Below are 13,579 nucleotides of genomic sequence, written 5' to 3' on the forward strand. Positions count from 1 at the left end.
AGTGCCCTTTAGCACCTGGCTTGGGGAAACCTAATCTTCACAAAACTTGGAGGGATTGTTGAGGAGAGTCAGAGTAAGCTTCCCTGCAATTTTGGTGTCTCCAGGTGCCAGGGGGGTGTTTTATAGCCAAAACAATTGATGAATCAAAAATTGCTAAAATTCATCGATCTGTATTTGTTGGGGTCAATAATTTGTGCAAACACAAATTGACGAATTAGGGGGTTTTTTGAATGAATTTGGTGATTTATGTTTTAAATTCATGCTCATATCTAGTGCTTAGCATAGTTCATAATCTGGCCTCAAATACATCATAAAGTAAATATGCTATTTGGACAGGGCAGAGACAAAATTTGTGGTTTATAATGTGGTGTTTACATTATAGATGATATGCCTCCATCCCAGACATTGGAAATATTACTTTCTTAGTGTTCCAACACTCAGCAGGGCCATTACCGTGCTCTCTATGGGATTCTGGGAGTTCAAGGAAGTAATGGCCCTGAACCACAAATTCTGATGACATTAGAATGTAACTTATGTTAAAGCTCAGACTTAAGCTCCTAGCCTGGTGTTTGCCTGAACACTTACAACGGCAACAAATCTAAACAATGACCCTGACTCCCACACACACTTTAGCTCTGCTCTCTCGATTTCTCATCTTGTCACTTCACTTGTGGATGAGCAGAACTGCTCCACAGATCTTTCTGCTCAGAGCATTGAAAACAAGAACTGACAATGTAGGGTTAGAGTTTCTAGGAGTCAGAATCAGTTTTCATATGCGCCCTGCTTAGGCTGAATTTCTAAACATAGCTAAGGTGACACCTACATTTCACAAAATATTTTCTTTGTAAAAAAGAAAAAGAAAAAGAAAGGAAGTATGAACATTTCTTTCCCAAAACTATATTCAGATATTTTTACCCCCATTTAAGATAAAAATGCAAGAGGGGAACATGCTGGTTCTGCCTCTTCCATTGTTACTCGTCCTTATGTGGAGAAGAACAGTGAGGAAGGTGCACAATACCTTCTGAGACTTCTCACATATTTTATTAAACTGTGTAACACAACATTTAAATAAGGCTAAAATAAGATTATTAATATCCTCATCCTTCATGGGTTTCTTCAAAATAAATGGTATTTAATGCCATATACTGTAAGTGGACACAATATTGCTTTGTAGTGCAATACTAAGCTTGTCTAATCAAAACAAAGTGTCACTGAGTTCAACATGAGAAACTCACATGATTCCAGGTAAATCTCTCAGGCATCAATCCTGTGCACAATTTCCAATTTTAGTGGGGGACTTCTAGTGGGTGGGGAGTGTTTGGGGAATGTTATGTGTGTGCATGTGTCTGGTCTCTGGGTGTCTGTGAATTTCGTTGTATGGTATACTGTGTATATACTTACAATGACAATAAATTATATTATTATTATTATTATTATTATTATTATTATTATTATTATTATTATTATTATTATTATTATTATTATTATTATTATTATTATTATTATTATTATTATTATTATTATTAAACAGTACACCTTAGTTAACACGGTGGGCTTCACTCATGAAACAGTCATGTTACAGATTGCACTGCCTGGAAAATTATGAAAGCAACAATTCAAAGTACCTAGCATGAAACCTAGAAAATTTATTTTGTAGACATTCCTCTCAGAGGAAATCTGGAAATGTTTTACTCATGCACAGTTCCTAGAACTAGGTCTGATGGAATTCTAATGGTTAAGACAGACCTTTTGGGTGTTATTTTCCCAGTTCATGGATGAAATTCCCATTTGAGCTTGCAAAAGGATGCCATTTCTCTGAACAGAGCTGTAAGTCAATACTCCTTCGTACATCCATTATGAGACTTACTATCTTTACCTTCCCAGAAATTTACACTAAAAACTTGTACCAATACAGTCAGCTGTTGCTGGTCTGCTCAACAGAACTATTTACTTGAACAGCAGGTAGATACTTTCTCTTGAACACTCACCCAGAGTTCTGAATGATGATATCACCCCCTCTGACCCAAGCTCCATGGTCATTATTTTTATAAGCTATTAGCCTGTCTATCAGAGCAGCAACTCGGGGCTTCTCAGGATCTGCATCTTGATGAGGACGAAACCTTGGAAAAGGAGAAAAAGATTAGAAAAACTGATTTGTGTACAGTACAAACAAATCTGCAGTTTTAAAGAATCCAAACCACTTCTCAGCACACAGAAAAAAAGAAATTACCTCTGCCAACTGGTTGACTGCTGAAATCAAAGGGGGTTTACCTATACAGTGGTGCCCTGCATAGCGAGGTTAATCTGTTCCGGATTAACCTTCGCTATGGGAAAACATCCCCACCTCAGCCTAGCAACATAGATAGCTGCCATATGCAAACTCAGTTTACTGGACCATCTAGCCTACTATTGTTAACTCTGATGGGCAGCAGGTCTTCAGAGTTTCTTAGCTACAAGATCTCTGGTATTTTCTGGTGACACCCCCCCCCCATCTATAGACTAAACAGGCATGATCCCTGTTTAGCTTCTGAAATCAGATGTGAGAGAGTGTGTTTAGGGTAGTACATGCAATTTCAGTACCATAAAGCAAGCCCATAATAAACTTAGATTGAAAAGGACAAGAACATATACACACACCATCTGTTGTGTTGTTCTTACATGCCATCAAGTTGCCAACTTATGGCAACCCTATATATTAGTGACTTTCAAAGGTCCTTTCATCATCAGCAATTGCCAAATTCAAGACCATGTTTTCTTTTATTGAGTTAATCCACTTCTTATTTGATCTTCCTCTTTTCCTATTGCCTTCCACTTTTTCAGCATGATTGCTACACAGTAATATCCAGTTTCATTTTTAAGTGAATATTAAGTTCACACACTACTTCTCTAGGGTTCCACCACTGTTGCTCACAAGACAATGTAGGGAACAGCGGGAAGTAATTTACAGCCATGTAAATCTTGAGCAAAAAGCTGAATTGTGGTCTCACTCTTCCTACATAAAGACTCTGCAAACGTATAGTACAATGTGCTCCAATGCAACATATACATTCCTGACAATGATGGCAACTGGGAGACTAGCCAACTTTCCATAATATTTTCCACAGCCAAGTGCTTATGGTGTCTCTCTCTCTGTGTGTGTGTGTGTGTGTGTGTGTGTGTGTGTGTGTGTGTGTGTGTGTGTGTGTGTGTGTGTGTGTGTGTGTGTGTGTGTGTGTGTGTGTGTGTGTGTGTGTGTGAGAGAGAGAGAGAGAGAGAGAGAGAGAGAGAGAGAGAGAGAGAGAGAGAGAGAGAGAGAATTCAAAAGCAGGACAACTGCCATTCTAGAGGAGTGTAGGATGAAATGCTTGAAGTATTTAACACAAGATTAAAATACCATATTTGGGCACAAATGTTTGTGGACTACAGCTCACTTAATTAGGTACATGAAGTCAACCATTATTCACAAAGTTTTAGCCAAATTAAAAATGTTATGCAAAATTATTGTATTATTCTATATTTATTTTATATTATTCATTTTCAAAAGCTTCCATAAAACTCTCTGGTATCATTGTTTCTGCTACCAAAGAGGGACAAAGCAACCCTTCAGAAAGTTAAGTGTTTTAATTATCAAGATAATCAACAAGGATGGGATACTAATGGTTTTTATAGCTAAACATACATACAAATGAATTATTTGACATGATCCAATATGCAATGCTTTTAATAGTAACCTAGTCAATAAAAATAAAAACACATTGCATTTTATTTCAGATCATTCCCCCTTCTTCAAGCACACACAGAGAAGATGGTCTACCTTGCATTATTGTCCAAGGATAGATATTCCCTTTTATCTGCAGCACTTGCATTGGTAGTTTTCACACCTTTATCAATGAATAAACCAGCCTGTAATAATAAAAAAGAGACAAATTAGCCCTTTCTATAATACTCCCTGTGTATACTGTACTCTCTTTATTACACCATCATCATGCATATGAAGTAGGCTACATCATATGTCAAAGAAAAATTGTTAGTCTATAAGGTGACACACAACTCCTTGTCTTCTCACATCATAACAACAGATTGCAAACAAATAAGGTAGCTCCTCTGAAATCACCAACTCCATCACCACCTATTTAACTATGTGCTGTTTTTCCACTTAACTGTGCTTAAAAGGGCTCACCACAGTAAAGAAAGGAAAGGTGCCTGGGAAAATGCATATGAAGTTTTCTCAAATTAGAAGACATCAAAAAGTTGTATTTCTTACTACAGATACTAAATAGATCTCAGCAAATCCCAGAAGGTCAAAAGTCAGATGTACTGATGCTCTCTTTGAGCTAGACACAAAGCTAGTATACAAGATCTAAAAAGTGCATCACCACCAAATAAAGAGATCTTCAAAACTCTCTTTTGTAGACTTGAAGGCTCAAGTATCTTTGAGACTCATGGCAGCCCATCAATATAATTAACAATGCAATTTCTTCTCCACCAGTGATATTTTTGGATTTTGCTAAAAAAAAAAGGGTCATGATCACAAATCAATTTAACTTAAGATAAGTTAAATGTTTATTTGTTAGTCTGACTAGAATCAATTCAGTGCTTATCCAAGAAATTAAGGTGACTCCTTTCAAAAAGAAAGAATTGCGTTATTATTTGCTATTAATACAGAACCATCAGTGCAAGTGAATAGACTCTGATACTAAGAAGCTGAGACACTATAACAGGAATGTTGTATAAAATGGATCCAAAACTGACAGATTTGAGAGGCTAAAAGGGGAGAAAATTCTCTGTCCATACTAATTAAAAACAATGTTAGCTGACAATTTCATATTCTGGTTATGCTGGACTAGCCACTTTTAGCCAAGCTCCACCATGTTTTTTTTTTTTTTTTTCCTCATATTTTTTTTTTAATTTATTTAACATATCCATACATAACCATTTCTCTTATCTTTACATAGTCATCATTTTTCCTATTTATTTCTACCCCCTTATCCCACCCCCCCAAAGGAAAAAAAAAAAAAAAAAAAAAAAAACAGAAAAAGACCATTTAATTTTAAATCTGCAACCATGAGCACACCTTTTGGAGTTTAACCAATATAACATTATTGGCCCCCCCTTCTCTTACCCATCTTACATATCCCGACCATTTCTTTCTTATCTCTAATGTTTTTTCTTCCCATACCTTATCCTGTGTCAAAATCGACAGTATGTCTGATTGAATCCATTCATATAAATACCAATTCCATCTTTCCAAAGTCCATTTTGATGCATCCTTCCACCCATAAGCTATTACTGCATGTGCCGCTATAATCATAGCTTTAAATAAATTCTGTTTAGGTTTTTTTACTTTATTATTCCCCAGAACTCCCATAAACAAGATTTTCCCAGTCAGCTGCAAGTTAATATTACATACGGCGTTCACCTTTTCTAAAATCAGCTGCCAAAATTCAATAACCTTAGGGCATTCGCACCAAAGATGTGCATAATATCCCTTACTCCTCTTACAATGCCAGCAACTTGAATTCAAACCTTTTATCATATAAGACAACTGAGGGGGTGTCCTATACCATTTCAATATTAATTTCATCTCCAATTCTCTAAATTTATCCATTTTGATTTCCAATATGCCTTCCATTAACCCATCTATTTCGTATGCTGACAATGTCATTTCTCTTTCCCACTTCGTTTGTATTGTCCCAATCATATAATCTTTATCTGTATTTATCAAGTTATACAACTTCCTTGCAGTACCCTTCTTATTATCCTCTTTATTATTATATAGTTTTTCTAGCGGGGTATCCTCTTTATTTAGTATTCCAGAATACCTTCTCTGTTTCAAAATATTGTATAAAGCCATAATCTGTAACCAGTATTGTCTTCCAACTTGTCCTACTACATTTTGTGCCGGAATCTGTATCCCCTGAGGGTTGTATAAATCCTTCACTCTATAATAGCCAGTTTCTTTTAGTTTCTTCCAAAAAGTTTTCTCAATTTTCAAATCCTCACCTAGAGATTCTAGTGGGGTCCATTTGGAAAGACTTGGCATCCAATTAAGTTGCCTTTCCCCCCATATTATTAATGCTGTCTGTCTTGGACCTATTGTATTTTTAATGTCTTTTTTAACCTTCTGTGTAAATATTCCAAATTTACCTACTTCTTTATTTATTGTATCCTCCCATCTTACCCATTTCTCCACACTTTTCCCATCTAATTCCAATAGCATTTTAATTTGAAAAGCTTCGTAATAGCTTTCCAAATGTGGGAGACCCCACCCTAAATCTTCCTGTGGTGAATATATTACCCTCTTTACTATTCTAGCTTTCTTCTTCCCAAAAACCCAATTTTTTAATTCTTGGTCCCATACAGCTAATTGTTTTTTAGGGATGTACTCCGGGAGTACCTGAAATAGATATAACATCTTTGGTATTATAAACATTTTTATTGCCCTTATTTTCCCTAAAATACTTATATATCTATTATCCCATTCGTTTAGTTTTTCCTGTATCCTTCTCCAAGTTATTTTATAATTAGTTCCCATCAAATTTTTAATACTTTTTGTTATTGTTATACCTAAATACTTTAATCTCCTAATTCCTAATTTCATACCTGTCAGCTTTGCTATTTCTTTTTGTTCCTTTAAATCTATCCTTTTAAACATTATTTCTGATTTCGAAATATTTACTCCTAAACCTGAATATTCTTTAAACTCTTCTAAAATTATCAGTAGTTCTCTTATTGCATCAAGAGGATTTTGTAACACCAATATTATATCATCCGCATACAGATTTAATTTAATTACCTCTTTCCCTACTGTATATCCTCTTATTTTACTACTACTTCTAATTTTTTCGGCTAAGGGTTCCATAGATAACACAAACAGCATTGGGGATAAGGGACATCCCTGCTTCACTCCTCTCTGGAGCAAAATTTCTTTTGTATAATTATCATTAACTTTAATCATTGCCTTCCCTTCTCTATAAATTTCTTTTAATGCTATCAAAAAGGGACCGTCAAATCCAAATTTACTTAGTACTTGAAATAAATACCCATGACTTAGAGTGTCAAATGCCTTATATACATCTAATTTTAAAAGGGCAAATCTTCCTTCACTGTTTCCGTGATGTAGAGTATTAATCACATTCCTTATAGGGTGTCCAATATATCTCCCTTTAACAAAACCATATTGATCCTCTCCTATTAATCTTGGGAGTGTTTTCTCTAATCTATTTGCTAAAATTTTTGCAAAAATTTTATAATCCTGGTTTGTTAAACTAATAGGCCTATAAGAGTTGGGGTCCGTCGGGTCTCTCGATTGTTTCAAGATTATCATGATTTCTGTTTTCCTCCATGATTCAGGGGCTCTCCCTCCCTTCATTATCTTGTTAAACAAACTCTGCATTTCTGAAACTATTAAAGGCCCCACCATTTTATAAAATTCTGATGTAAAACCATCTAAGCCTGGTGATTTCCTACTTTTTAAATTTTTAATAACTGTCAAGATTTCTTGTTGTGTGATTTCTTCATTTAAAATTGCTAAATCTTGTTTCTTAATTTTGTTCACAATAGCTTCTTCAAATTGTTTCTCTTCATTTACTTTAAATAACTTACTATAAAAATCTTCAAAGATCTCCCTTATTTGTTTGTCTTTAAACACCTTACTTCCCGTTTCATTTTTCATGCACCCTATCTTTTGTTTTTCCTTTCTTTTCTTCAAATAGTTTGCCAATCTTTTCATCGAGTTTATATTTATTCTCTGATACTCATTCCTCACCAATAAATCTTTTTTCCACAAAAACAAATTATCTAACTCTTGCAACTCATCTTTCACCCTATTCAACTGTTCCTGTATTTGTCTTTCAAACTTCACCTGTAATCTTCTTTGTAATTCAACTATCTCCTTTAGTTTTTGTTCCCTTTTAAAATTCACCTTTCTTCTAAAATGAAGGCCAGTAACCATGGAGGAAGTATGAGAATGTCAGCATTTATTCCTTCCATATTCAAAATCCACCTTTGCACATCTAAAACTTTCATTTGAGGTGACTGGTTTTGAAAGTGCATCAAAAAGTTGCTGGAAGAACATCAAAAACCATTGGAGAGATAACAAAACTATTTTAAAATCCCACTGTCTCATCTGTATTCACTAGACGGTACCTATGACATATTATTCTACAGCCTCTAAACTTGATGTTTTACCTTAAAGTTGGAGTGAACCTTATTGTTATAGAAAATTCCTAGAGGAGTAAGTTCAGCTTTTGTTTCTGGAAACAAGCCATGCGAGTCCCCTGTAGGCACTTTGTGAAATATATACCATATTCCAGCATCCTTGAGATAAGACAGAATTAAAAAAAAATTAGTCACAGGTAAGTCTAGATACCAAATTGGTGACATCACCATAATCTTTGTGCTATGGATTAGTCCTAGACGACCTCTACTGGAAGTAGTGCTTTTTGTTCTATTTGTAAACTATCTGGACTTGGGAGGTGCATCAAAGCAGAGTATGAAAAGCACTCAAAAGAATTCCCCAAACTGGGCTAATATGAAATGAAATAATGACTGCCAATCTAAATGTACAAATATAGATTGGGCAAATATTTTTACGGATCATGTCGGACAACTCTATGAAAATGTATGTCAGTGTGCAGAAGCTGTAAAAGAGATGAGATACATCTAGCAATTATCAGGAAAGGGAGCGAAACATTCTTAGTTGCCAGTACAATAACTGTCATATCCATGATACAGTACTGATGAAATGCAGGGAAGAGTTCTGGTTGCCAATGTTAAAAAGCAAATATTGTACAGCTGGTAGAAAAGATACAGAACATGGCTACTAGAATTAGTGGCTTTTCTCCATGCATAGGACAATGAGTGTCAGAGAGGGCATTTTTATCAAAAAAGGAAACCAAAAATTATACAGTGGCTGAAATTTTAGCCAGGATTTTAGCCAGTGTTTGAGAAAATAAGTTAGGGAAACACATTACTCACTCACTTTCATATACTGAAATTTATAGGTAGGAGATTCAAAAGCAAGCTTTTTACACAACAAATACTTTTTTATATAGCACAGTTACTTCTCTGTCACAAGACATGGTAAAAGCAGTAGCTTACATGGCATTTGAAAAGGGTTACATTTTCTGATGAAAAAAACTTATTAATGGCATTGCATATAATGCAATATAGTTAAAATACCCTAGTTCTGAGCACCAGTTGCTGGGGAACAATAATGTGAGACCCAAATGACACATTGTCTTGAAAATGTATCCCTTATTTCTTCATTACCGAATCTTATACCTTTCTTCTAACACTGAAATACAAGGTCACAACATCCCAAAATAGCAACACCACCATTAAGTAGAAATTATAAACATAATTAAAATGAAAACAATTATTATGTACTGAAACAGGGATCATTAAACATTCTCGTACAACAGCAAGAATACTTAACATACAAGTCCCAAAGCCTGAATAAATAAAAGTATATTCAGCCTTTTCCTGAGCAGCTGAACTATAAGGATTGGTTTCATTTCTGTGGGGAAAGAACTCCAAAGATGGGACAGCACTATAGCATGCAACTATGCCGGTATTTCAATTGCACTCAAAGGTTAACATGGGGGACCTGATATTGACTATGAGCATCTACTAAGGACCCCTTCCCACAACCCATAATGGCCCTGACCTGGATGGGTCTCTACACAGCTCCAACATTATTATTATTATTATTATTATTATTATTATTATTATTATTATTATTATTATTATTATTATTATTATTATTATTATTATTATTATTATTATTATTATTATTATTGTTGTTGTTGTTGTTGTTGTTGTTGTTGTTGTTGTTGTTGTTGTTGTTGTTATTGTTATTGTTATTGTTATTGTTATTTTAAAAACTCCTAATGAAGAAAGCAAACACTATTTTCTATCCAATATGCAGGTGCAAAAACTCAACTCAAAGTAGGACAATGCTTGTGGCACTCCACCATCGGGCTAGATCTCTGGGATCAGTTTCTTCATTCCTACTTTTGAATGAGGAGGAGAGAGAAGCACTGTACATAGCTGAATTTTGTATTGTGTATTAACAGGTAATGCATAATTTGGCTCTGAGTTGTGCCTACAGTCATCGTGCCCTGCTTGTGAGACTCCCACAGGCATCTGCTATGGAGAACGGAGTGTTCGGAAAAGTTAGGTTGCCTACCTGTAATCATGGTTCTTCTAGTGGACCTCTGTGAATTCACACAAATGGGTTTTATTCTGCACCTGCGTAGGATGTTCAGAAGATTCTAGAGCTTAGAAAAAAAGAAACAATTTAGTTGCCCCACAGGGTGCGAGCTCCGCCTCCTCAACCTTCCTTTCAGTTCCCTTTAGTCCACCTTTAGGTACCAAAAAGTAGGTACCTAAGAGAAAGGCAACATAACGGACAGAGGGGAGGAAGGGAGGAATGTGTGAATTCACAGAGGTCCACTAGAAGAACCATGGTCACAGGTAGGTAACCTAACTTTTTTCATAGTGGCCTCTGTGAGTGCATACAAATGGGTGATTAGCAAGCTTACTCACCGGATGGAGGGCCGTCACTGTAGCAGGGATGTCAGTACAGTCGTGCCCCGCATAGCAACAATAATCCGTTCCAGGATTAATGTCACTATACGGAAACATTGCTAAACGGAACAAAAAAGCCCACAGAAATGCATTAAAACACGATTAATGCGTTCCTATGGGCTTAAAACTCACAGTTGAGAGAAGATCCTCCATAGGGTCAGCCATTTTCGGTGCCTCTTAAGCGAGGAATCCGTCCAGAAAACAGTGGCGGCCATTTTGAAACCGCCAATCAGTCCCCGCCGGCAGCGCAGCCGGGGCTTGCCTTTCCTCCCAGCTCCCACCCATCCCTGTCGCCGATGCCAGAAGGAGAGCGCAGCTGGGGCTTGCCTTTCCTTCCGGCTTCCCCCCACCCCCGTCGCCGATGCCAGGAGGAGAGTGCAGCTGGGGCTTGCCTTTCCTTCTGGCTTCCCCCCACCCCCGTTGCCAATGCCGGGAGGAGCGCGCAGCCGGGGCTTGCCTTTCCTCCCGGCTTCCCCCCACCCCAGTCGCCACCGCCGATGGCGGAGGAGGGCCGGGAACACCTGCCCCCGCCGCTCAGCTGGGGGAAGGTACTGTATGGGGGGAAATCGCAAAGCAATTTTTCCCCATAGAAAACATTGCAATGCGATCGTAAAAGCGATTGCAAAATCTTCGTCGGCATGCGGATTCATCGTTAAACGAGGCGCCCGTTAAGCGAGGCACCACTGTATTGCCCTTCCAAATGCAGCATCATTTTTGGCTCTGACATCAAGGCGGTAGTGGTTCGCAAATGTTAGAGGGTTGGACCAAGTAGCTGCTCTACAGATGTTCTGTATCTGTATGCCACGGTGCAGAGCGGTCGATGTGGAGACTGCTCGGGTGGAATGTGCCTTCAAATGGTCTGGTATCGGTTTGCCTGAAAGTTGATATGCTAACTGGATGGTTTGCACTATCCATCTCGATATCGTCTGAGAAGAAGCAGGAGCACTTTTGTTGGGACCGTGATAGCATATGAATAGTCTGATTGAATGTCTAAAGAGCTTTGTCCTATATAGGTAGAAAGCCCGGGCTCTTTTCATATCTAGCATATGAAGCTTGCGCTCGATTGGTGTAGACGGAGATGGAAATAACATTGGCATTATAATAGGTTGGTTAAGGTGGAAATCTGATACCATCTTAGGTAAGAAGGAAATATCAGGGTGTAAAGTCACTTTACCAAGATGCATCTGTAAATATGGAGGATCTGACCTCAGAGTGGCTAGCTCACTGGCTCTTTTCGCTGAAGTGATTGATACTAGGAAGGTGGTTTTATGAGAGAATAATTTCTCGTTACAGGTGGCCATGGGTTCAAATGCCAGTTTTGTAAGCATTTCTAGGACAAGTTGAAGCAACCATTGTGGTACAATTCATTGTGATGGTGGTTTGATGTTTTGTAGGCCTTTGAGAAATCTCTTGAGAGTCGAAGAATTTAGCAGACCGAAAACTGGGAGACTGGTGAGCTATTATGGCTGAGATATATACTTTGAAAGTAGAATGTGCAAGTCCAGGATTAAACAAATGAAGGATGAAGGTAAGTATTGTTCTAAGGGAGGTTGGGACCGGAGTGAGTCCTTGAGATTGAGTAAATTTGATGAAAGACTGCCATTTGCCTTGATAGAGTTGGGAATTGGATGGCTTCTGAGCACGGTCCAGGATTGTATGGAACTCGGGGTTATCCTCCATGTGGTCAAGTGCAGAGATCTGATGTTTGGATGGAGAATGGACCCATCGTTCTGAGACAGAAGGGTTGGTATTGAAAGTAGGTGAAACAGATCTTTTGTTATTCCTTTGAGGTAAGCAAACCATGTTTGTCGAGGCCACCATGGGGTGATGAGTATCGCATCCGCTTGGTATTGGATGGTTCTGATTACTGTCTTGAGTAACATGGGTATCGGAGCGAAAATGTAGGCCAGTTCCCCTGAACAATTTGTCATGAACCCACTCCAAGCGACTCAGTATCTACGCCTGCCCTTGAACAGTATCTGGGGCACTTTGTGTTGTGTCGAGATGCAAAGAGGTCTATTGTTGGTTGGCCCCATCTGAGATAGATGTCTTAGAAGACCGTTTCATTCAGAGACCATTTGTGCATGCGGGCGGGAAGCCTTCTGAGGCGGTCCACAAGGTAGTTGTCTTTTGATGAAATATGGATGGCTTGAGGGAAAATATGGTGAGTGTGGCACCATTCCCAAAATTTTATGGTGAGGTGGAGGAGAGACAGAAAGCATGTGCCTTCCTGTCTGTTTACATAATGCATGGCTGTAGTGTTGTCTGTTACGAGTTGAACCGCTTTTCCTTTGATGTGCAGTAGGAAGGCTTGAAATGCATTCATGATAGTCATCATCTCCAACTGATTTATGTGAAGTGTTTTTTCTCTTTTTGTTCACAAGCCGTGGATCTGGAGTTCTTGGCAATGTGCTCCCCATCCCAAGGGGCTCACGTCTGTGGTTACCTGTATTGACAGGTGAGGTGGTTCGAAGGACCTGTCCATTGATAGGTTGTGGATGGATGTCCATCATGAGTTGGTCTGCCAGATCTGGTGGTATAAGTAATTTCTTTAGCGGACCATCCGTTATGGGGTCGAATTGAGAGAGGAACCAGGATTGGAGTCTCCTCAGCTTCAGCCTGGCATGGAGGACAACTGATGTTGTGGATGCCATGAGGCCAGGTAGATGTTGTACATCGTGGGCAGTTACGGTCTTGTAAAGCCGGAATCGGTGCACTGCCCTTTGAATTTTCACAATTCTTTGGAGTGGTAGGAACGCCTTTGCCTCTAGGGCATTGAGCTCAGCTCCGATGTAATTGACCAGCTGGGATAGTTCTAGGTGAGACTTTTTGTGGTTTATCTTTAGGCCCAGTTTGTTTAAAGTGTCCAATGTGATTTTCGTGGCTCTGACCGTGTCGTAGTAGGATTGGGCAACCAGGAGCCAGTCGTTGATATAGGGGAAGACCGCTACTCTGATATGAAGATACGCTACCATGGCAGCCATGCATTTGGTGAATGTTCTGGGGG

At 38.3% G+C, this 13,579-nt stretch overlaps 1 protein-coding gene across 7 annotated transcripts in view; it reads right to left on the reverse strand.

The window, feature by feature from the left end:
• Positions 1–13,579, reverse strand: part of CEMIP2 (cell migration inducing hyaluronidase 2) — a 77,619-nt gene that overhangs the window by 17,849 nt on the left and 46,191 nt on the right. For all 7 annotated transcript variants that reach the window (XR_013541514.1, XR_013541513.1, XM_078385076.1 and 4 more), the window contains 3 exons: positions 8,170–8,298; positions 3,794–3,882; positions 1,989–2,120 (listed from right to left, as the gene is read on the reverse strand). Coding sequence is in view for 5 of the 7 variants with exons in the window: in XM_078385076.1 (XP_078241202.1) it covers positions 1,989–2,120; positions 3,794–3,882; positions 8,170–8,298 (350 nt within the window). In the remaining 2 variants the exon portion in view is untranslated. The remainder of the gene's footprint in view (positions 1–1,988; positions 2,121–3,793; positions 3,883–8,169; positions 8,299–13,579) is intronic.

The sequence above is a fragment of the Pogona vitticeps genome, chromosome 2, assembly GCF_051106095.1.
Source record: "Pogona vitticeps strain Pit_001003342236 chromosome 2, PviZW2.1, whole genome shotgun sequence".
Taxonomy (NCBI): Eukaryota; Metazoa; Chordata; class Lepidosauria; order Squamata; family Agamidae; genus Pogona; species Pogona vitticeps.